General features: G+C 43.4%; 1 protein-coding gene and 1 pseudogene across 1 annotated transcript; both read right to left on the bottom strand.

Moving 5' to 3' along the window:
* Positions 1–1164: 1164 nt before the first annotated feature.
* LOC109275595 (60S ribosomal protein L30-like) lies at positions 1165–9365 on the bottom strand. The gene is made up of 4 exons (XM_019463804.2): positions 9362–9365; positions 8343–8753; positions 4321–4426; positions 1165–1270 (listed from the first exon to the last, which is right to left on the bottom strand). The coding sequence occupies exons 1-4, from the start codon at positions 9363–9365 to the stop codon at positions 1165–1167; spliced, it is 627 nt and encodes a 208-aa protein (XP_019319349.2).
* A 2262-nt stretch (positions 9366–11627) lies between these two features.
* On the bottom strand, positions 11628–21810 carry LOC109275596 (protein NipSnap homolog 3A-like; annotated as a pseudogene).
* Positions 21811–21943: the final 133 nt, after the last annotated feature.

The following is a 21943-nucleotide window of genomic DNA, read 5'->3' as shown; positions in this document are numbered from 1 at the left end:
AGGCTAAAGAGGTAAGAATGGGTCAGACTTCTTATGGCCCTCATGGCCATTGTCAGTAACTGAGGCTTTAGGAAGCATAGTGCTTTCAACATGACACTGGCTCTGTAAGTTTTCTAATTAGAAAAAATTACTCCAGCTGCAGTATGGGATACAGATTGGAGAAACTGAAGGGAGCAGCAGGAAGACTAGGTTAGAGACTCGTGGTGGGCAGTAGGTGAGGGGAGAGATGTTTGTCACCTGGAAAACAGAGGTTACTTTGAAGATGTAGAGAAGGAAAGGGTTATGAGAGCTATTATAAGGTAAAAATGATCAGGATTTGTGATCGATGCAGGATGGGGTTACAGGAAGATGTCAGGTATGACTTCATGATCCCATGGGGATACCCATGATCTATTTTAGCAGAATGCTTGAGTGAGGATGTTTGCTGAGATGTGAAATAGCACAAGAGGAGCCCTTCATCCAAAGACCACCATGAACACATCTGCAGCTGAACAAAGGTCAGGGAACTGAGCTTTTGCAACAGGAGAGAATGCACATGATGGGGAGTGGTAGGGTACCTCAGTAAGAGGGTGTTAGAAGGGACTAGGGAATTTGGGCTTCTGGTGGGCAGGTTGCTCTTTTCACAGGGAAATGTGGTTTGCTCTACTTTGGATGCTGTCAGGAAGTAGGGTAATTCTACGGTTGGGTGACTATTATTCTTACCTAGAAGGCCATAAGGATGGAGTGAGCTTGAAGCTGGGATTAGTAAAGACAAATCCTTGCTTATATTATCCAGGATGAGGGTCATTCTGTGGTGGAGACAATGTTTATGTTTTTGTCTGTGTTCAGACATGATTACAGAATGATCTTGTTTGTGCCTTTTCTGAGTGGCCTTGCCTGGCATTGCTGTTCTTTGAAATGGTCTATAATTAAAAGGGGGAACACCAAAGCCTAGCTCTAATTGACAGGAAGCACCTCGTGATGCCACTGCCCCACTGACAGAGCCAGGTGAATTCCTGGCTGTCAGAGCTGCTTTCCTTCCTCAGCTACCCCTTTTGGCCAAGGACAGATAAAGTTAGGCTGCAGGACACTCATCTAAGATATTCAGATTGCCACCATTGCCGAGCTTTTGCTGATCAGGAGGTTGAACAGACCACAGGAACTAGTCTATGGTGGGCCTGGGGTTTACTGCTGGTGCTGTTCCTTTTGTTGCAGAACAAGTAGCTTAACATCTGACAAGACAATGGCCGCACAGTGGCATTTATAACTCTGGACAGGAGGCATCAGCCAACTGCAACACAGGCAATTACCAGAAACAGAAACAAAAATGGGTATCCCTTCTTATAAGAGACCCTGAAGACAGGGACTTAGATTACCAAATCCAGGCAGTGAAAACATGTTCCAAATTCCAAATGGTCTCTTCTTGAGATCCAAATGGTGCTTTCTTTTCTAGACTAATTACAGGCTTCTATTTAGGTGCGCGCGCACACACACACACACACACACACACACACACACACAATGTGTTTGCTATAGCATAAATTTCCCCTTGGCTAGCTAAGAAGAAATAAGGGCTATGTGATTAGCCATGAGAACATCAGTTAAGAATTTAAATTTAAACTGGTTTGTTGGGTTTCCAAAACAGAATTTGTATCATTTGTGATATCGGATAGGGTCAGAGATAAGTTTCAGACCGCCTTTTCCACTGGTGTCATTCTTACCCTGGAAAGTGCAGCTTGCTTAGCAGTGCAACAAGAGTCAGTTCTTCCTCTTGGGAGTTCTCCTGAGTAGACTATATTTGCCTCTTTTTCAAAGTTTCTGGGTATTCTTCTCAGGGATCTCATAAATCCATGGCCTGGCACCTCATTTCCTCTGGTTGGAAAGGAGGATGGGGAGAATTAGGGAGGGAATTGTCAGTGCCAAGAAAAGCAAGCAGTGACCCTCTTGTTGGAGAAGGGCTGACTGGAGCTGTTTCAGTTCAGGGTGAATCTTGCTAAAATTATCCCCTTTAAAATTATGTATTCGAGTTTAATGTTTCAAACCCCTGATTGATTGCTCAAGTTAGAGCTGTGATAACAGTGGTTGGTGTTCTTCAAGAGGTTGAAAATGCCAGCTCTTGGGAAAATGACAGTTCTTTGAGAAATAATCAGGTTCACTGCACATCTCTCTTCAATAGGAGGTTTATCACTGGGTTCACAAAATTGCCTGTGATGGTCTTCCCCTGGCACTGAAGGTCCCTTACTACTACCTAGAGATCCTGTGAAAAAACAGGAGGCATTTCATTTTAACGCCCCATTGGTATCCCTTAGCCTTTCTGTAGCCATCTCGTTGCAGAGAATGTGTTGCTTGAAAATAAATTCCTTCCATATGACTTGAACATTTCTTTGGAAAACTAGAGGACTGAATTATATGACCTCTGGATTTCCTTTTCTGTCCTTGGAATTCTAGGATTCCTGACCTGGAAATTGTAAAAATATATATATAAGCTGATGCCAATTTGGCTACATATGAAATTAAACAACACTGATGGTAATATAACTATGGAGCAGGAAGGCAGTGGGTGATAAGGGAGATGTTGCCTATAACAGCGATAAAGAATTTTATTTTGGCAGGGAGGACAAACGGTAAAAGAATCACTTTAATTCAATTTCCAAAGAACTTGATGAGCTTTGGTTCCTCCTAATAGATATTGGAAATGAAAAAAATCACAAATTCACGGAGAGAGCACAGATGGCTTAATATCAGAGCACTAAGTTTCAACAGTTATAAGACAGAGATTAGAGTCAGGACCTCTGGGGCTAAGATAAAGATAAGGTATTTGAAATCAATTAAAGGATCAATAATTTTTGGCTCCCAGAAAGGCTCACTTTATCCTAAAGAAAAAGGTTGGTAGGCACCTAAAAGCTTAGAAGCTTACCATTTTCTCTAGAATAAGGTGAACATTTACTCCCTCCAAATATGAAGGCTACATCTGTGTTACTGAGTTGACGATTACACATGGGACCATATGGATATATTTATAATTGGTATAACGAACAGCTCCTTGTTTCCGATATTAAAAGCAAGATGATTTCAGCACATGATAAGCGAGCACAAGGAGAGACCTATCTAGCCAAATGATGGAAATAAATTTAATAATAAAAGCCCACCAGAAGAAGCAACTGCTCATCTGAATTTAAAGGAAATTTTCCTGCCATCTGCTGTTGTTAGCATTTTATATCACCATATTTGCCTGCTCTCTTCCAGAGCCCATTGCTGCTAAGCTCTTCATACAGAATAAGCTACCAGGCAGGAGAACAGAGCCATGGAAGGCATGGAAGTGAATACAAAAGGCACTTCATCTCCAGACCTAGGGTGACATTTTTACCAGCAGCATAGGAATCAATGCTGGACTTCTCCAGGAAAGCTTTGTCATGGGAGGAAAGGACAAAAAAAAAGGACCAAGGAGGCCTTTAGGTGGCTCAGAGATCACAAGAGACATCAGGTAAAGCTGCTTGGCCACACCAGCATCCTGTCACCTTCCTCTGTGCCCTCTCACATTCCAGCACCACGTTTCACAAAATGAAACCCAGAGGTAATCAGCTCTAAAGATTGGGACAGAAGATATTTAGAGGAAGAACACATACATGCATCACCAGCAAATAACCTGAGCCATTTGTAGATGTCCCAAAGCCCAGTACATATCAATGGCCATTAGAGGGGAAACAGGATTCCCATGAAAGGCGAATGAGGCATTAGTGGTACTGGTAGTGAAGAGAGGATCTTTGATGTTTCTCTAATAAAAGAAGAGCTTAGGAGACAAGGCACTTAAATGAATACTGGTCCAGGCAGCTCTTACCCCACAGGCGTACAGCAGAGAAAATGGAATCAAAGGGACTATGGGTACAAGCAGAGAGCAAGCTCTCCACCATCTTCCAGGGAGCTGATTTGTTTGGACTGTGTTCCCAGGTAAGGAGAAAGGGAAATCTTACCTTGGGTTAGGCTCAGTGCCCGAGGGAGCTTCAGTGTGGCCAAGTTTCCCAGAGAGAGAGAGAGAGAGAGAGTAACCAGGTTGTCACAGAGGTTCAGACCTTCCCCAGCATAGATAATTTGGATTCCTGTGGAGATACTCCATGAGCAACCTGCAAAACACAGAACTCCTAACATTGGACCTCGGCAGACAATTTTAAACCCAGACAAGGGCTTGCCTTCACTGGGCACCCACACAGAGGCCATAGCAGGCTTTCTCCAAGACTTGTGCTCAGCAGGGGTGTAAGCTGCTGAAGATAAGCCACATAAGCCACATCTGCAGGCTCCACTCCTGCCCATGGCATGCAGCTGTGCCTGGCGAGGAGGACCCACCTGTTGGCCATAAAAAACAATGAGAGTTTGGTGTGGGAGCACTCTGTAGGCGTTGGGGGCGGTGGGTACACTAATTGCTGACACAGCTCTGTCCATGTCCGGTTGGCTATTAGAGACAGATAGACTCTGAGGGCTGGGTGGAAAATGGCCTGGAGCATGAAGATATAGCTCTTAAGGTTTTTTTGTTTTGTTTTAGTTTAGAGGGAACACTGGGATAGAGGGTTTATGAAAGTATATAAAATGAAAGCTAAAGTCAAACATCTCCCCAAAGAAATGTATATACATGTGACTTGCCTTCAATTTCAGAGAGCTCACGGAGTCCCTAAAGTCTGTGCATGCACCCTTGCTTAGAGGCTTTTTTGGATCCACAGATGAGGAGTTTATTTCTAGGGCCTAGAAACCTCGCTAGAAATTTCTCAAAGTGTGTTTCCTACAGCACTTGCATGGGAATCACCTGCAATCACTCAGTGCATGCTGAAAATGCAGAATCCTGAGCCCCTCCTGGCTTTAAGGAATCAAGATCATCCAGGCTGTGGTCCTGGAATTTGCATTCTTACTAAGGATTCAGGATATATTTATCATTATATAGCTTAAGAACTGCTAAGAGTTGAAAATGGCCATAAAAAGTTCCTGGGAGTTCAACCAAAAGCCAGGACTGACAGAAAAAGCTCTCCGAAAGTCATCACTCACTTGGGCTGTCAATTGATCAGGACGCAAGGGGATGGATGGAAGTCAAAGTTGTCTCATTGATCGAGAGGAGAAGATCCACTGACACTGGTTATAAACCAACATTTGTCCAGAACCCGATTTGGTTCAGGCATGTGGCTTATGCCATTTAGTTCTCAATGATTCTATTACAGATGAAGAAATCAAGGTTTGGCGAGTTTAGAGAACTCACATAGGGTCATAGAGCAAAATAAGAGCAACCAGACCTTAAACACAAGCAAACTAACTCGACTCTTTTTTTTTTTTCCATGTTTATTTATTTATTTTGAGAGAGAGAGAGCACAAGCAGGGGAGGGACAGAGAGAGGAGCAAATCTCTGCTGTCAGCACAGAGTCTGACGGGGGCTCAAACCCACAAACTGTGAGATCATGACCTGAGCCCAAACCAAGAGCCAGACATTTAACTGACTGAGCCCCCCAGGTGCCCCTAACTCAACTCTTTTTTGATGATGATTTTTAAATGTCACCACCCAGTTTGCCCTTTGTATGCCAGACTTCTATTATAAAAAAGAAATAAATTCATTCATTATACTTTTGAAAAATGCTGAATATATACTGTCTTCAATTATCTGGAAATACACTTCAGAACAAAAGATTTATTCAGATGAAACAGGAGAAGGAAATAAAAAATGTGATGTCAGCCAATTGACAGCATATGAAGTTTGGGCCACATGTGCACTGAGCAGCCATGAGTGAGACTCACTATATAACTGGGAGTAGTTGGAGAGGCTTCCTAGAGGAAATGGTGTTTTGAATCAACTCTGAGGAGTCAGTAGAATTTTGAATTAATTCAAATAGGTATAAGTAGACTAGAATCTCTCAAAACTCTACCTCAAACTTTACTTTTGATAAACAAGAATGTTTATGGAAGGTGGAGAGAGGAATTCCTGAACAAAGAAATGTTTCTCAGTTTATAACCACCAGTTAGTTACTTAACAGCTTTCAAACATAAAGAAACTCATTGATAACAATACCACAATACTAGGGGGCTTCAATTCTTCACTTACAACGATGAACAGATCATCTAAGCAGAAAATCAACAAGGAAACAGTAACTTTGAATGACACATTGAACCAGATGGACTTAACAGATATATTCAGAACATCTCATCCTGAAGCAGCAGAATACACATTCTTCTCAAGTGCACATGGAACATTCTCCAGAATAGATCACATACTGGATCACAAATCAGCCCTTAACAAGTACAGAAAGATGGAGATCGTACCATGCATATGAAACTTGAAATCAACCACAAGAAAAAAATTGGAAAGACCATGAATACTTGGAGATTAAAGAACATCCTACTAAAGAATGAATGATATAACCAAGAAATTAAAGTGGAAATTAAAAAGAACATGGAAGCCAATGAAAATGAAAACGTGACAGTCCAAAACCTCTGGGATGCAGCAAAGGCAGCCATAAGAGGAAAGTCTATAGCAATCCAGGCCTTCCTAAAGAAGGAAGAAAGGTCTTAAATACATAACTTAATGTTACACCTAAAGGAGCTGGAAAAAGACCATCAAATGGAGCCCAAAACCAGCAGAAGAAGGGAAATAATAAAGATTAGAGCACAAATCAATGATATCGAAATAAAAAAACAACAACAGTAAAACAGATCAACAAAACCAGGAGCTGGTTCTTTGAAAGAATTAACAAAATTGGCAAAACCCTAGCCAGATTAATCAAAAAGAAAAAGGAAAGGACCCAAATAACTAAAATCATGAATGAAAGAAGAGAGATCACAACCAGTATCGCAGAAATACAAACAATAATAAAAGAATATTATAAGCAATTATATGCCAACAAATTGGGCAATCTGGAAGAAATGCGCAAATTCCTAGAAACAGATAAACTGTCAAAACTGAAACAGAAAGAAATAGAAAATTTCAACAGGCCCATTACCAGTAAATAAATTGAATCAGTAATTAAAAATCTCCCCAAAAATAAGAGTCCAGGGCCAATGGCTTTCTAGGGGAAATCTACCTAAAGATTAAGCTAACCAGGCTGAGTGCTCACTGTGTGCCAGGCGCTGTATTAACTCACTTACTCCTTATAAACACACTTGGGGTTACATGTTATTATTACCATGCCCAGTATTAAAAAAATATTTTTATGTTTATTTTTGAGAGAGAGAGAGAGAGGGCATGAGTTGGGGAGGGGCAGAGAGAGAGGGAGACACAGAATCTGAAGCAGGCTCCAGGCTCTGAGCTGTCAACACATAGCCCAAAGTGGGGTTCGAACTCACAAACCATAGGAACATGACCTGAGCCAAAGTTGGAAGCTTAAGAAGAGTTTCTCGCATTTGAAAACACGTTCGTTTTAGCTCTGAGCAGTTTTTTGTTTGCTTAGAGTCTAAAAAATAATCCTGAAGGGCACTGACCTTGTTTCAAATGCTTCTCTTCTTTGCTACTATCCCTGACTTTAATCCCACCATGTAGCCTTTGAGGGCCCATCTTTTTAAAGCTTGATTGACTGACTGCCAAAAAAACAAAGAGGAGGAGAAGGATTTATAAAGATATATAACTGCCTACCCATGGGTTCACCTACAACCCATCTTGGAGAATGGTGCACACCTCTACTCTCCTAAAAGGGTAGGGGGCACTTGGACAGCCCACTCAAATGGAGGCTGTAATTATTCAGCAAGAGATACCCTCAAATTGATGGTAAATGTTCAGCTGCCCTTATAAACTAACCTCGTACAACATCATGACTGAAACCATTACCTCCAGACATGCCTATATGTTTCCCAATGGAAGGACTTATCAACCTAAGCTTTCTTGTGAACATGTTTCAGTACCTTCCTTTTGTTCATTTCCTTAGCCCTGTTTATCTCTGAGGATTTCTCAGTGTTGTTGCAGATTCTCTGGTTGACATGGGAATGCTATTGCTTCTGGCATTCTCAGCTCTGTCTTACATAATGCCGTCCTCAGCAAGGTAATAAGAGCTAACATCATTAAGTGCCATGTGCCAGGTGACATTCTAAACAATTACATGTATTTATACATTTAAATCTTTGTAACAGATAAGTGAGTTAGAAATGGGAACACAAAATATCCCAGCCATTTGCCCAAGATCACAAAGCTAATATGTGGCCCAGAAGGACTTTAAGCATTCAGTTTAGCTTCGGAAACTGTGTGCTCAATCAGTATGCTTGTTGGTCAATATGTCTATATTTCGACCCTAATGATACCTATTGTAGCTTTACTTATTTATGCTACACTACCAACTCACACACACTTTTTTCCTTTTAACAAGCTCTGGCCAGTTTTAGTAAAGAAAAATGTTTGCGTGATGTACCTTTCCCAGTCTGCAGGCTTCTCATGACATTAGAATCACCTGGATCAATGACAACCTGTGTGCATACTCTGTAGTATCTCCCACATGTTGTGCCCAATTCAATTTTATTGCCACTGTAGTGATGGACACCACTTTTGGCCAACATGGTACAATATTCTATTTCAGATTTCCTCAAGCCTGGGCAGTTGTTGGCAAGGAGGATCAGTTTCACTTTGCCATGTCTGATCATTTTCAGAGTCTGCTTGTACCCCAGAGCACACTTTCTACTTTTCATAACAAGTTGGAGCCTAGGGTTGATTGTCTCCAGTGACTTTTTCATCTTCTTTGCGGGGCTACGACCCTCCTGTCTTAGGTGCCAGAAGACCCCAATCAAGAGCAGTCGCCAAGATGGCCTGGAGCGAGGACAGAAAGCTCACGAACATATATCAGCACATATGCTGGAGCAGGAATGTATTCCAAAAGATCATAAACATTACTGAGTGGACAGGTCTGCTGCTAACATTATGGGCCTACCCTTGTATGTTAAGGACCTTTTGTCCCCAGCGGTGTTCAGAATTCTCTTTGTATTATTCAGGCAGTAATAACAATAGCTACCATTCACTGAGCAAATTTTACATTCTTTATGATTTTAAAAACATCCCTGCAAAGTTGTATAATTGACTCAATTTTTAACCTTATGAGTCAGACAGGTCAAGTGGATTGTTTAAGATCATCAGAGGGTCTGTGGAGATTTGAATCCAGATCTGCCAAATTCAGAAGCCCCTGGTTTTGCAGCTACTGTTTGAGCCTTCTTCCTAAGCCTTAGGCACAACCCTTAGGCACTAACCCTAGTGTAGTCAAATAAATAGCCAGATAAAGTGACTATCATCCTTGTGGAACTATTAACAGCCAAAGAATGAAGGAATTGTTGGGGTCCAAGGGCAGGCCACCCCAAGATGGGCCACTTTGGCATAAAGATTATTTTGAGTTAAAAAGCAATCAAAACCCAGCAAATAAAAGAAAAGCTCTTTACTTCTCACTCATGTGCCTAAAAAGAATTTATAGGAAGAGAACTATCATGATAGATAGCTACATTATGATATAAACTAGGTATGGCAGACAGGGAGGAACCTAACAAGACCTGTTTGGGTAAAGTCCTCTATGCCCCACTGTTTCTGAGTAGCCCAGAAAATACTTGTTTCCCAAACCTTTATTCTTTTTCATCTTCCTGTGAATTGCATCCCTTCTTTCAAAAGAAGTCCCAGACCCCTACCCCTTCTCCTTAGTCCAGAATGACATATATACCTTATTTTTCCTGCCTTTGGGATTTCCATGTCTGTGTAGATTCCCTGTACATACACTCTTAAATTTGATTTTCCCATGTTAACCTGTCTCATGTCAATTTGATTCTAAGTCTGGCTAGAAGGACCTTGAAGGGAACAGGACATTCTTGTTCCCCAACATAACCATTGGCCATAATTATACATAAATTCTAGATTTTAGGGAAAAAAATAATTTGTAAAAGTTCAGAGAAAAGGTAGGAATGACTCCTTGGCAACATTCTAAAAGTTAAAATGGCTAAAAGAAGAAATAAGTTTTCACAGGAAAAACGTCTACCTGAACACTAACATTTGTCTTAGTCCATTTGGGCTGCTGTAACAAAGTATCACAGACTGGGGGGCTTATACACAACAGAAATCTATTTCTCACAGTTCCGAAGGCTGGAAGTCAGAGGTCAGGGTCAGCATGGTGGGATTCTTGGGAAAAACCCCTTCTGAGTTGCACACTGCCAACTTCTCCTTGCATCCACACGTGGCACAGAGAAAGAGTGAGACAGCTCCTTCACCTTATTTATCAGTCTACTAATCCCATTCATGAAGGCTCTTCCCTCTGGACCAAATCACCTCCCAAAGGCTCCATCTCCAAATACCATTACACTGGGGATTAGATTTCAGTCTATGAATTTTAGGGCAACATAAACATTCAGACCATAACAACAAATGACATAGATCAAGAAGAAATAAGGGGAAGTGTCTTTGACAAAAAAGAAACCAAAAGCAAATAAAAACAAACAATGCAGAGAGCTTTCTAATGATTACAGATTTTAAAAAGAAACACCTGAAATATGAAAAGAAGCACTTATACACTTATCACCAAGGAATATTAGCCAGTCATAATGATCCTAGGAAAAACAGAGTCCAAATTGCCCCGAGGCTTAAAAATTCAGTGTAGGGGCGCCTGGGTGGCTTGGTCTGTTAAGCGTCTGACTTCGGCTCAGGTCACGATCTCGCGGTCCGTGAGTTCGAGCCCCGCATCGGGCTCTGCGCCGACAGCTAAGAGCCTGGAGCCTGTTTCGGATTCTGTGTTTCCCTCTCTCTGTGACCCTCCCCCGTTCATGCTCTCTCTCTGTCTCAAAAATAAATAAACGTTAAAAAAAAAAAAAATTCAGTGTAAGGGCACTAAAAGGGGGCTTTTGGCTGGGCTCAGAGCAGGAAGAATGAGGAATGAAGAGCCTCTTAGGGGCAAGTGATGTCATGTTGAAAGCTAACAGAGAAAAGCAAGGCAATTCAACTCCTATACTGCTTTCTCTATCGAGGAAAGTGATCTTCAAACTGGGAAGGCTAGAACAAATACGGTTAGTAGGAAACTGAAACCTGTAATAGGCAAGGAGACAAGAAAACACCTTGCCACTCAAATGTGTTCTGGAGAATGACATCCCACTGCACAGAGGAAGGTGTGGGGTATAAGCAGCTGCAGGGAGCGATGGAGTATTGGAGGGGATTTTGAGGAATAGGAACATGCTCCAATTTAAAAAAAAAAAAGAAAAGTAAAGTAAATGGGTGGATTACAGAAAGGTGAAAATTATCCAGACCTGAGAATAATTTTTTTATGGATATGTAGACTTTCATTATGGCAAGCATATCCATAACCATAAAGATCTCCTTAAAACAAAAACGTGTCCCAAGTATCTTTGTTAAGTAGTGATCTAAAATGAAGTAATAATTGGAGTACCTGGTGGCTTAGTCGGTTGAGCGACTGACTCTTGATTTCAGCTCAGGTCCTGATCTCACAGTGGCGAGATAGAGCCCCACCTCGGGCTCCATGCTGGAGGAAAGGGACAGAACTATCTCCTGAAGTGGTGGTGACAAAAGACAGAGGTGGCTTTCAAAAATGCAAGGGACATAGCTAACTAACTTATCACCTCCTTCAAGCTACAGTGAGAATCTATTGGGAGAATCAAAGCCCCATAGCAGACGCATTTTAGGGCAGTTCATGAAATGCCTCATATTTCAGTAGAAAACTATTTCAACAGTGAAATGACATGGGCATCAGAAGCATACTTTGCCGTGACACATGGTAGTTGACATCTTTCCAAACAACCACCACAAGTCTGGAGTCCTCAAGAGACTGATGTCTCCCAGCTACATGACCATCTGTACTCGTATTTCAGTGAAGAACAGGAACTCTGCTGGCTGCTCCATATTCTGGGTGGAGAATGCCAACTGGTTTTACATAGCCTAAATCTACAAGAGTATCAGTTGCCATTTTTAGTGCATCACCCCACAGAGTTGGCATCAGGTTTCATCTGGAAAATAACCAGCTCTTGGACTCATTCCTTTGGAGGTTTTTTGGACCATGGTATGACATAAGTAACCTCAAACTCTTGTTAATCAATGAGAGCCAACTTTGGAATGAGAAGCTGTTCCTGGCCATCCTTATTTTTGGTCAAGCCTTTCTGAACTTCAGTTCCATGAACAAAACTATCATACTTCCAAGGCATCTGGGTGGTTCAGTCGGTGAAGCATCCAACTCTTGATCTCAGTTCAGGTCTTGATCCCAGTGTGGAGAGTTCAAGCCTTGTACTGGGCTCTGCACTGGGCATTGAAGCCTATTTTAAAAAGAGAGAGTTAAAAAAAAAAAACAAACTATCATACTTGCAAACATGAAACACTTTATTCACTCCACCTCCAAATGTTACACTCCAAAATCCAACAAATTCAGAGTCAGCTGTCCAAAGATGAATGGTTTTCTTAATATTTTCTGGAAACTCATTTTTCTTTAAAAGTTTAAGGTAATAAGTATAAAACCCATAGAGTACTTCATCATATTGTCAGCCCCCCCCCCCCTTAGCAAAGGTGAACACACCTGAGGGTGAATGGCTGTGTGGCCAGACCCCTCAGGAATCAAGCCTGGTGGTAGCTTCAAGTGCTGGGAAGGGCAGCCCAGTGGGAAGGGAAGCCAGTCAATAGTCTTTCAAGGGTCTCTCTTCCTATGTCTTCCCTCCTGGAAACCAGGTTCTGGCCAAGTTTTTTAATGTCTATTTATTTTTGAGAGAGAGAGAGAAAGAGCATGAGTAGAGGAGGGGCAGAAAGACAGGGAGACACATAACCCAAAGCAGGCTCCAGGCTCCGAGTCATCAGCACAGAGCCCGACGAAGGGCTTGAACCCACCAGCCGGAGATCATGACCTGAGCTGACGTTGGAAGCTTAACCAACTGAGCCACCCAGGTGCCCCAGGACCTAGCCAATTTTTAAAAGAGTAAATATTTTTTAGTATTTAAAATATAATTATTAAACATAACTACTTGTACCACTCTGATTTTTACAAAACAAGCTTTACCCAACTAACCTTGTTTCTATGCTAAGAAGTTATAAGGGAAGCCAACATTTTCCTGGGTCAAGATCTCGAGAAGTCATAGTCAAACTATCCCTATGGACAATGTGGATAAGCATGAAATGACTGGCAATTACATAAAGAAGAGTTTTCTTAACTAGTTGAGTTACTGAGTATATATGTTACTGATAAACTCAGTTCTGCCCATCTGAAAAGTGGCATGTGATGATGGGGGTGGGGGGAGGTTGCTCTTCTTGAAAAAATGTATATATTGGTACCTTTTTAATGACTTGTATGGATATATGGAAATCAAATACATGGTCTTTTGATGCAATGCTTTGAAGATATTTTGACAGCCATGTAAAACTATTTAATTTTTTAAAGAAATTTTCCTAAAGTGCCAGTTAATATAATTATATACACACTGACTTCCTGACCTTCATCCCATTTCTGAGTGAATTTTAGAGGCATAGTAAGGTCAGACCCAGGGATGGGATGAGGCTTTGAGGTGTTCATTGTTCACATTTCTAGGAAACAAGAAGATTTTTTTTTAATATTTTGATGTTCCCATTTTGATATGATCACATCAAAGTTGTCACATCAAAATGTTTTTTCCAGACCCGATTCCCATACATTCATCTGCATCACAGATTTTTGAAACTCCAGAGCAATAAGGATAGCTTTCTTCAGCACACCCAGAGGAGTTTACTTTCTGGTTGGCAGTAATTCCCTGGGCTTCTAATATTTGTGAAGACAGAAAGTTAGGAGGATTGCTGATGTGCTGGCTTCAGAGTCAGTATTTGATAGCTCTCCACCACGCCAGATGGCTTCTTCCTGTCTATAGGAAATACGGGTAAAGATACACAGCATTCCAGGTTCTTTGGTTGTGAGCAACTGAAATAGACCCTGAGTAACCTGAGCTAGAAAGTACTTTATAGGAGGGATACTGGGAAGCGCTTGCAATAATAGTAAAAAAAGGAGGGGGGGTGAACAACAGAGTCTTGGAAAAACCGAGAATCAGAGCAGCTGCAGGGATGTCAGGAGAAAACCCAAACACTGCTTCTGTAGGGAAGTGCCATCAACGCTTCCGTCCCACCGACCACATGTCCCTCGGCATCTCTGCCCAAGTTGCAAAGCTTGTCTCCTGTGCCGTCCCCTCCTGGGATTGGGCTGTTGGGGGTCACATGTGACCGACAGCCCAGCCACGTGCATACAGGAGGGAGGTTTCCCAAGGGAAAAAAAAAGGGCACAGTCACCAGAGGATAGGGGCAGTCTGCTGAGAAAGAAAGAAAAAAATAGATCCACTGGAGACCTGATCTTCAGTCAAACACTCATTTTGACAAAATTTGGGTTTGATCTCACCTGCTTCATGGAAGTAGGGGCTTAGTTGACTGCAGGCTGCATGAGAGTGCCAACACAGTGCTGGTGGCCCCAGCATCAGTGGCACTGTGCCCCTCAGAGGTTCCACCCCTCATGGCACTGCCACTGTCCCGTGAGTGGCCTCCCGTGCTTCTGGGCTCAGGGACACTCCCCTTCTTCACCCTCTGGCTCTTGGGGTGGTAGCTGCTTCCCACAGTTACTAACATCTCTGCCACATTTGCCTTTTTGTTCCCTTTGCCCTTCCACAGCTACGTAGAAAGCTCCCGTATGAATTTGTCTCTACTGGAAATGTTGCGAGTGTTTCTACCTTCCTTTCTGGATCCTGATAGATGCACATGGTGAGGTTTGCAGCAGGCTGGTGAGGAGTTTCACACCATTTCATACTTAGAACGGGTGCCTTGTGTAAAGGAAGACTTTAAGGAATGTGATAACCAGCTTCTCCTATCTGAAGAGCTTTCATCTGAAAAGGGGATTATATTTATCCCGTGTAGTTCCAGAGGGCAGAAGCAGGATTAGTGAGCAGAAGTTTTAAGGAAGCAGCTTTCAGTTGAAAGTAAGACATGGTCCTCTAAACACCTGAACTGCCCACAATGGAATGCACTGGGCAGCTTTTTTGGGGGGTTAGTCAAGCAGAGGGTTCGTTTCATGTCTCCGAGACACCAGAGAGGTGCCCACCAGAGTGAGAGGGCTGGGCCAAATCAATTCTCAAGGCCCTAAAATCTCCCTGCAGAATCTGTAGGCTTCAATTAAGGATTTGGTAATTTTCTATCGGAGCTTGAGAACAAAGATAGAATGCTTAGTGGCCTGCAGAAAATAGTAACTGTTAACCTCTAGGAATTACCGTGGCCCCCAGAGTAATTTAAAGCAATGTCTCTTACTCTAGGGCTGAAGAAATTATACTTCCCACCAGTCTATACCCAGCTGAGAGCTGACACCCTTTAGTAAAAGGATTCTTCTTATTTGCTTACGTCCCTGGATCCCCTCTGTGTACCTGGGATTTACACCCAGAGGCCCTTTGGAAGGGCCAAAGATGACCACAGCCTATGACTAATGGAATCAAACGATTCTAGTGTTCTGAAGAGAATGGCCCATGCTTGTGAATATTGTTTGATGAATTCACATCTCAGAATCCTTCTACTGCAGTCTGAGGCTTCCCACACCAGCCCTGGGTTCACAAGGGATGGACGGACAGTTATAAGGGAACCAGACAAGACTTCAAAATCCTGCGACTATCTTCCCACCACCCTGAAAATCCCACCACCCATCCAATTCTTGCTTCAACTGTCCTTAATCTGTGTACATCTTGTACAGCCCACCTTTCTGAGGTCTGGGGCACGTAGCACGAGTCTCAAAATGGCTGTTCTCCATACACTCGTTTTCCTTTCCTGGAGCAAAACTGCCTTCAATTGTACTGTGGCTGTTTGGGGACAGGAGAGGAGACAGCCATTCCCTCTTGAGCCCTGTTAAACCAAATACAGAAACGTAAAATTCTAACTTCTAATATGCTCAGAAAATGGTAACTTCTAGCACACTAAAAGAATCATTCTCTTATATTTTCCAATGAGAATATTGGAAGAGAGAGGAAAATGCCATGTTTTACCCATGATCACATACCCCAGATATAACGGCCAGAAATTAAACTAGAGTGAGTTTTGACCTAGTCCAGGGATGCTCCCCTGACTCACCACATTATTGCTTCAAACGATCCTACTTTACAAGAGAGGAAATCCATGGAATTAAGTGTGTCAGTGACTCAGCTCGGTTTTCTAGCAAGTGATGGTTCAAGCCGACAGTGGGACATCAGTGGCCTGGAGGTTGCATCTTCTGCCAACACAATACCTTGTAGCTAATTCTACTTTCCATTCTGCTTCCCCTTAATTTTTCCCGATATTCTTCCCATTCCTCTCATGTCACAGGGTGATTGCCCAGAAGACAAAGGGAAAATGTCTGAGGATGGGTGGGCGGAGTCTGGCTCACCTATTGGCTAAGGCACTGGACACCTGCCATGGTTTAGGGTGCAAAATACCTTAAGACATGGACACACTTGTGTGCCAAAAAGTCCAACAAGAGCAAAGAATAATTGGGAGTTAAACAACATCCTCTTCCAAAAGCTTATCCCCAAAATTAGGGCTCCAAGGCCATGTTCTCCTAAGAAAACACAGTTGGTTAGTACCTGGACTGAAGGAGCAAGGCTGGGTAGAGGCTGGTGCTAAAAGGGAAGCAAAGGGCAGGAATATAGAATATTGTGATGTGGTGGGAGGTGAGGAGGTGGGAGGTGGGATGTGGGGAGGTGGGAGGTGGGGAAGGAGAGGTGGGAGGTGGGAGGAGGGGAGTGGAGAGGGCACAGCAGGTTGTCTCACGGATGGGCCCCCCTTTGGGATCCACTGTCCTGCTGCAGGTCAGGAGACCCCTCCTCATCTTCCAGCTCGGGAGATTTGAACTGCACTGTTCATCCAACTCTGTTCTCTGTTTCTTCTCCCTCTATCCCCTCTCTGCCCACCCCTCATATTGTTCCCCTCCTTGTCCCTTTATGTCCCTCAGCCCTCTCTCTGCCTGCCCCCTTCCAGTCTGAGGCAGCCACTTGGGGACCCTGCTAGCCAATAATTAGCCTGAGCAGCTGCTCAACCAAACAAGCTCCAGAGATCCGCAGCTGGGAGAGTGGAGTCCTGCCTGGAGGAGGGGGAAGTGGGGGGAAGGTCCACCAAGCCTTCTCAGGTGGCCAGATGACGCCTAATTAGGCCCCCTGCTCTGGAGGCCTCACCAGATGGGCAAATGCCTGGAAGCCTTAGGGAGCCAGCAAGACTCTGTGGGAACTCCCAGTGTGTGGTTTCCTTTCCAGCTGCCTCTGGGGCTGTGGGGGGAGGGTGGTTAAAATAGTAATTGGTGCCTCAGGTCAAGGGGCCTCGCTTTTCCCTGCCAGGAGGGGAGATGCTCTGCTTCCCAGTGGTACAAACCCCCAAGCCCTCCCCCCGCAATTGCCAGCCTGGAGTCCGAGTTGTTGACGCTGTTGATTGAAAATGATTTTTTGAGACACACACCAGAGGAGTTGGCACTGGGAACATTTTTCTAAATCTAAACAATGCACACCATCATGCATTCACAAAAGGCAGAATTAAACTAGAAGGGAAACATGAAGAAAATGCGTGGGTTTCATTCTTTCCATCTCCCCAGCCTGCAAAAGTGATCTGTGAACGGCGTGGCAGAGGGAGAATGGAGCAGTAAATGATTTCATTTTGACAGCTTGCGGTTTCTGGGCAAAGGAGAAGTCGGGGCCAGGCAGTAACGGGAGGGGGACCTCTGCGGAAGGTGCACATTTTAGATTGCAGAGTGAGGCCACTGCCTGCCAGGGAGAGCTGCCCTCTCTGATCCACACGGCCGTGGCACCACCCCCTGCCCCTCGATATGGCCATATCTACAAGAAAAGATGCAGGGAAGCAGAAAATGTGCCACCCTCCTCCCCCAAAGTTCTGTTACCAAAAGGAGTTTGCCATTCAGGAACCCAGCCGGGAATCATTGGAAATACTGGTGATGAAGGTGACGAACGTTAAGGGAGAAAAAATTACAAGGAGCAGAGCTGAGGATGGACCAAATGACCTCTTTGTCCTTCCCTCTTTTGGACTTCCCTAACTCCTTGTGTGACAGAGAACATCTTTGCCTTTGGGTGAAGACAGTGATATCTGTAGTGCTTAAATCCTTAACTCAAATGGCCTTAACTCAAATGGCCTAGTAAAGTAAAGGTCAGGAAAACCAAGAAATCTTTTCTACCTGACACTATAGCCCTTACATCCCTGTTTGCAATACCCTAGAAGCAACCATACAAATTCAGAGCAGATACTCACTCACTTGGTGCTTTCCTTTTTCAAGCTGTGAGACAGTGAACTCACATCAGAATTGGTTTTACCTTACAATCACCTTCTAGCCCAGGGATGATTATTTTCTGTTATATGTGGAATAAAACCTCCAAAATAAAATAATAATACTGAGAAAATTAGTATAAGAATTATTCATTTTGATATTTCCTCTTTACTCTTGTTATTAATGTCCCTAATTTGTGGGACCAATTTGTGGATGGGATGGGCTATATGTATGATTACATTTTTGGCCAGCAGAGGACCAGGCTGGCAGAAGAATGTCTTTGACAAAGCTCAGTTCTCCGTAGTTTCTGGAGTATAGCATATTCTGCCAGTTCAGGCTGATACAGTGGACATTAATTGTTAATTCTCCTACAAGAGCCATCTGCTAAACCTTGATGCCTTGGAAATCTGGGGAAACAGTGCCATCTAGCAGCCCTTGCTCTAAGTGCTTTGAAGCTGGGTTTATCTGTCGTTAAGTGACCAGTGGAAAAGGCCACCATTCTTTTGAGGTTGACCAAGTTGGTAAGATGCTCTTCACAAGTCCACCTTGGCTATCAATGAGCACAATCGTTTTGCAACCACTTGGAGTCCATTTTGCTTTAGGTAAGTAGCTCAGCTTAAAATTCTGGATGGATAAGCCAGGTTTCATAAAATTACATTAGCATAGAGCATTTCAGAATATACGAGAGGGAAAAGGCAGTCTTTTCAATAAACGGGGCTGGGAAAACTGGACAGCTACAGGTGAAATAATGAAACTGGATGATTTTCTTTACACCACACACAAAATCAAAGTCAAAATAGAATAGAGACCTGAAACAAAACAGGAAAGCATAGAGCACTTCATCCATGAAACACGAAAGTATAGAGCATTTCATCCATGAGACGCTTTAGAGCTAAGCATTTAAAAGATAAGGAAATTTGGGGTGCCTGGGTGGCTCAGCCAGTTAAGCATACCACTGTTGATCTCAGCTCAGGTCATGATCTCACCGTTCATGGTTTTGAGCCCCACATCAGGCTCTGCACTGATGGCACAGGGCCTGCTTGGGATTCTGTCTCTTCTTCTCCCTGCCCCTCACCTGCTTCTTCTCCCCCTCTCTATCTCAAAATAAATAAATAAAATTTATAAATAAATAAATAAATAATAAGGAAACATGGGCCCAGGGAGAAAAAGATACCTACCTCTTCAAGGTCACTCAGTTAGTTTGTGGTTGAGTCAGGCTCATGAACTAAAACCAATACTACTATTCACAGAATAGGAGCAACCCTTTTTCAAAGGCAGGCCAGAGATGAAGATAGGAATAAGACACAGAAGTGAGAGCAGCCCTCGGTAAGCGAAAGTGTGGGTCTCTTTCTGAATCCACATAATAACCGTGGTATGACAAGGCAGATATTAAACATAAGGACAGATTTTGGCCCGTGTCTAGGACACACGCAAAAAACAGTAGACAGATCTTTGATCAGCCCTCCAAAATGTCATTGAAATGGCTGGAACAAATATTTGGGCTATTCCCCAACCCAGCCTCTCTGTAGTCTAGCCAGTCAAAGTTCTTCTCCCTCAAAGGAGAAATACTACAGATTTTAATTTGGGGAATAGGGGTTTTCAGGTTTTTCTCCTTCAAAAGCCCTCTAGAGCTGTGACTTCAAATATGTCAGAGTCTCTTTCTCTCCCTTGGTGAAGAATGTTGTGGAGGCTTTTCCTGTCAGAGCTGGAAGGGAGGGGCCTTCAGGATGAGCTCGCGCAGCCTGCACATTTGAATTGCCTGGAGGAGACGTTCAAAATGTCAGTGCTACCCCAATGTAGGTCCCTACCCCAAACCAATGAATCAAAGTCTCTAGTATAGAGCCTAGGTATTAGTAATGTTTAAGTTCCCTGAGTGATTCTAATATGCAACCGAGGCTGAGAATCACTAGCTTCTAGCCCAACCTTTCTTCTTCAAGATGAGAAAACCAAGGCTCAGAAAGATAAAGTGACCTGCCCAGCAACACACAGGAAAGTCACGGCAGAACTGAGACCTGTTTTCTCTTCCCTGTCCTTCACGGTCTGCTACAGTTTACTACGTCATGCTCAGCAAATGCAGCATGCTAGACCTCACCAGCCACCAGCCAGAGTTGTCACCCCATGCAGACACTGCCCCAAGGGACAACCATCTGGGAGTAACTGTCTATGGATGGGAAGTGCTCCGAGCGCTGGGCAAACTCAGCCTTCAGGAACCTGAAAGAAGAGATGCTTTCTCATCTAACCAATGCTAACCAATGTGGGGGTGCTGCCACTTGGTAATATATTTTTTCCAGCTATGATTTTCGGAACCGCAGAAATAACCACACGGTGGGTTTGGGGACTTTGAGGTGGACCAGAACCAAGATCCATCGATCATCTGATTGGTGGATGGTAGTGGCACTTTGGGTCTACAGGTTACACTAGTTTCCAAAAGTCTGGTTCCATCCCTTTCCTCATGCACCGTCACCCTGATGAGCAGCCGTGGGCTCTTTAGGGAAGGTTGGGAGGAAGACTGACAATGAACACTGTTGGCTGTGCAGCAGGATTTCCTCAACGGGACTTTTCCTCCCTACCACTCGAGGGACTCTGGGTCTAAGAACTAGCCCAAGTCTGGGAATTGGTTTCAGGTCCATGACCTTCTATTGACCTTTACCACATCTAGAGTTTTTCCATTCATGCAAATCATGTAAGCCTTTAGTAGCCTGCCCATCTGTTTCAGCCCAAGGAATATCACTATCAACTACCTGGGCAAAGCAACGTTCTGATGGTTATACTATTCTGGTTACTGCTTTGGCTCTGCTAATCTTTCAGCAACCTCACCCACCTTGTCTTTGGCAGTTAAATACCACCTCTTGCTCCCAGGTTCCATCATCCCCACTTAAGTCAGGGAGTCTAGTCTAAAGATAGCAGCCCCCACCGTCACTCTTGGCCCATAGAGAAGAGCCACCACGGTGCTTTTCAAGGATATTGGGCCTCTCCCCCGACAAATGCATCTCTCCCAAGTTTGGTGAAAGGATTACCCCCTGGACCCTCGGGGAGAATACAGTCAGGAGATGGGTGAGGTGGTGTCATATTATACACCTACTCTAGCATTCCCATCTCCCGAAGCCTTCGGATACCTTCTTCCTCTGCCTCACGGAGGCCTTCCAAATAGGTCTTCCTGCCCATCCCACTTGTCAGAAAGACCTGGCCAGGACTCATTATCTTTTTGTCTTCATGACAAATCAAAACCCCAGTGATTCCAATATTAAAATTTTGCTTCCAAACATCTCCCAGGCTGTTTCTCAAACCTTAAAATAGCTTTAAAAAAATCCTGTTAGACAAAGTGCCCCTGGTTTTACAGAAATAGCGGATCGTGAACCATGAAATGAACAAGTGCATTAATACCAAACACTTAGAAGAGAAGAATGATTCAGGAAATCTTAGCATAAGATTCTCTAGATGAGGTTTGCTCTGACCAGGAATATACCATCAGGCCATTGGCATGAATATCCCAGGCTAAGCCTCCCTGCCCTACTTCCTAGTATCACCCCCTGCCTTCAACCAGACATGCAAAAGTGGGGGGTGAAGAATCTTGACCTTGTGGAGCCAAAATTGTTCCAGAGCTCATAACTCTATTGTTCTTGCTTTTGACCTTTAGCATTCCTGAGGTAAAATAGAAGCTTTTCTAGGGTGGTGGGTGTTAGCAGCACATGTAGAGATTTGCATCAGGCTCCACACTGTACCCAGGGATGACTTGGTCTGCAGCTTTTTTTTTTTTTTTTTTTGGATTTGGA

Source organism: Panthera pardus, unplaced genomic scaffold (genome assembly GCF_024362965.1).
Source record: "Panthera pardus isolate Hobbes unplaced genomic scaffold, ASM2436296v1 HiC_scaffold_15, whole genome shotgun sequence".
NCBI lineage: Eukaryota > Metazoa > Chordata > Mammalia > Carnivora > Felidae > Panthera > Panthera pardus.
This window is presented reverse-complemented; position numbering and strand designations above follow the sequence as displayed.

Excerpts from the sequence above, each read along its gene's own strand:
- LOC109275595 (XM_019463804.2), bottom strand. Across the intron at positions 4,427-8,342 it reads AAGCCTGCAGACTGGGAAAG|CCAACCGGACATGGACAGAG; the intron begins GTACATCACGCA and ends TGTCTCTAATAG. Across the intron at positions 1,271-4,320 it reads TTGTTTTTTATGGCCAACAG|TTGGCTGATGCCTCCTGTCC; the intron begins GTGGGTCCTCCT and ends CCTGTGTTGCAG.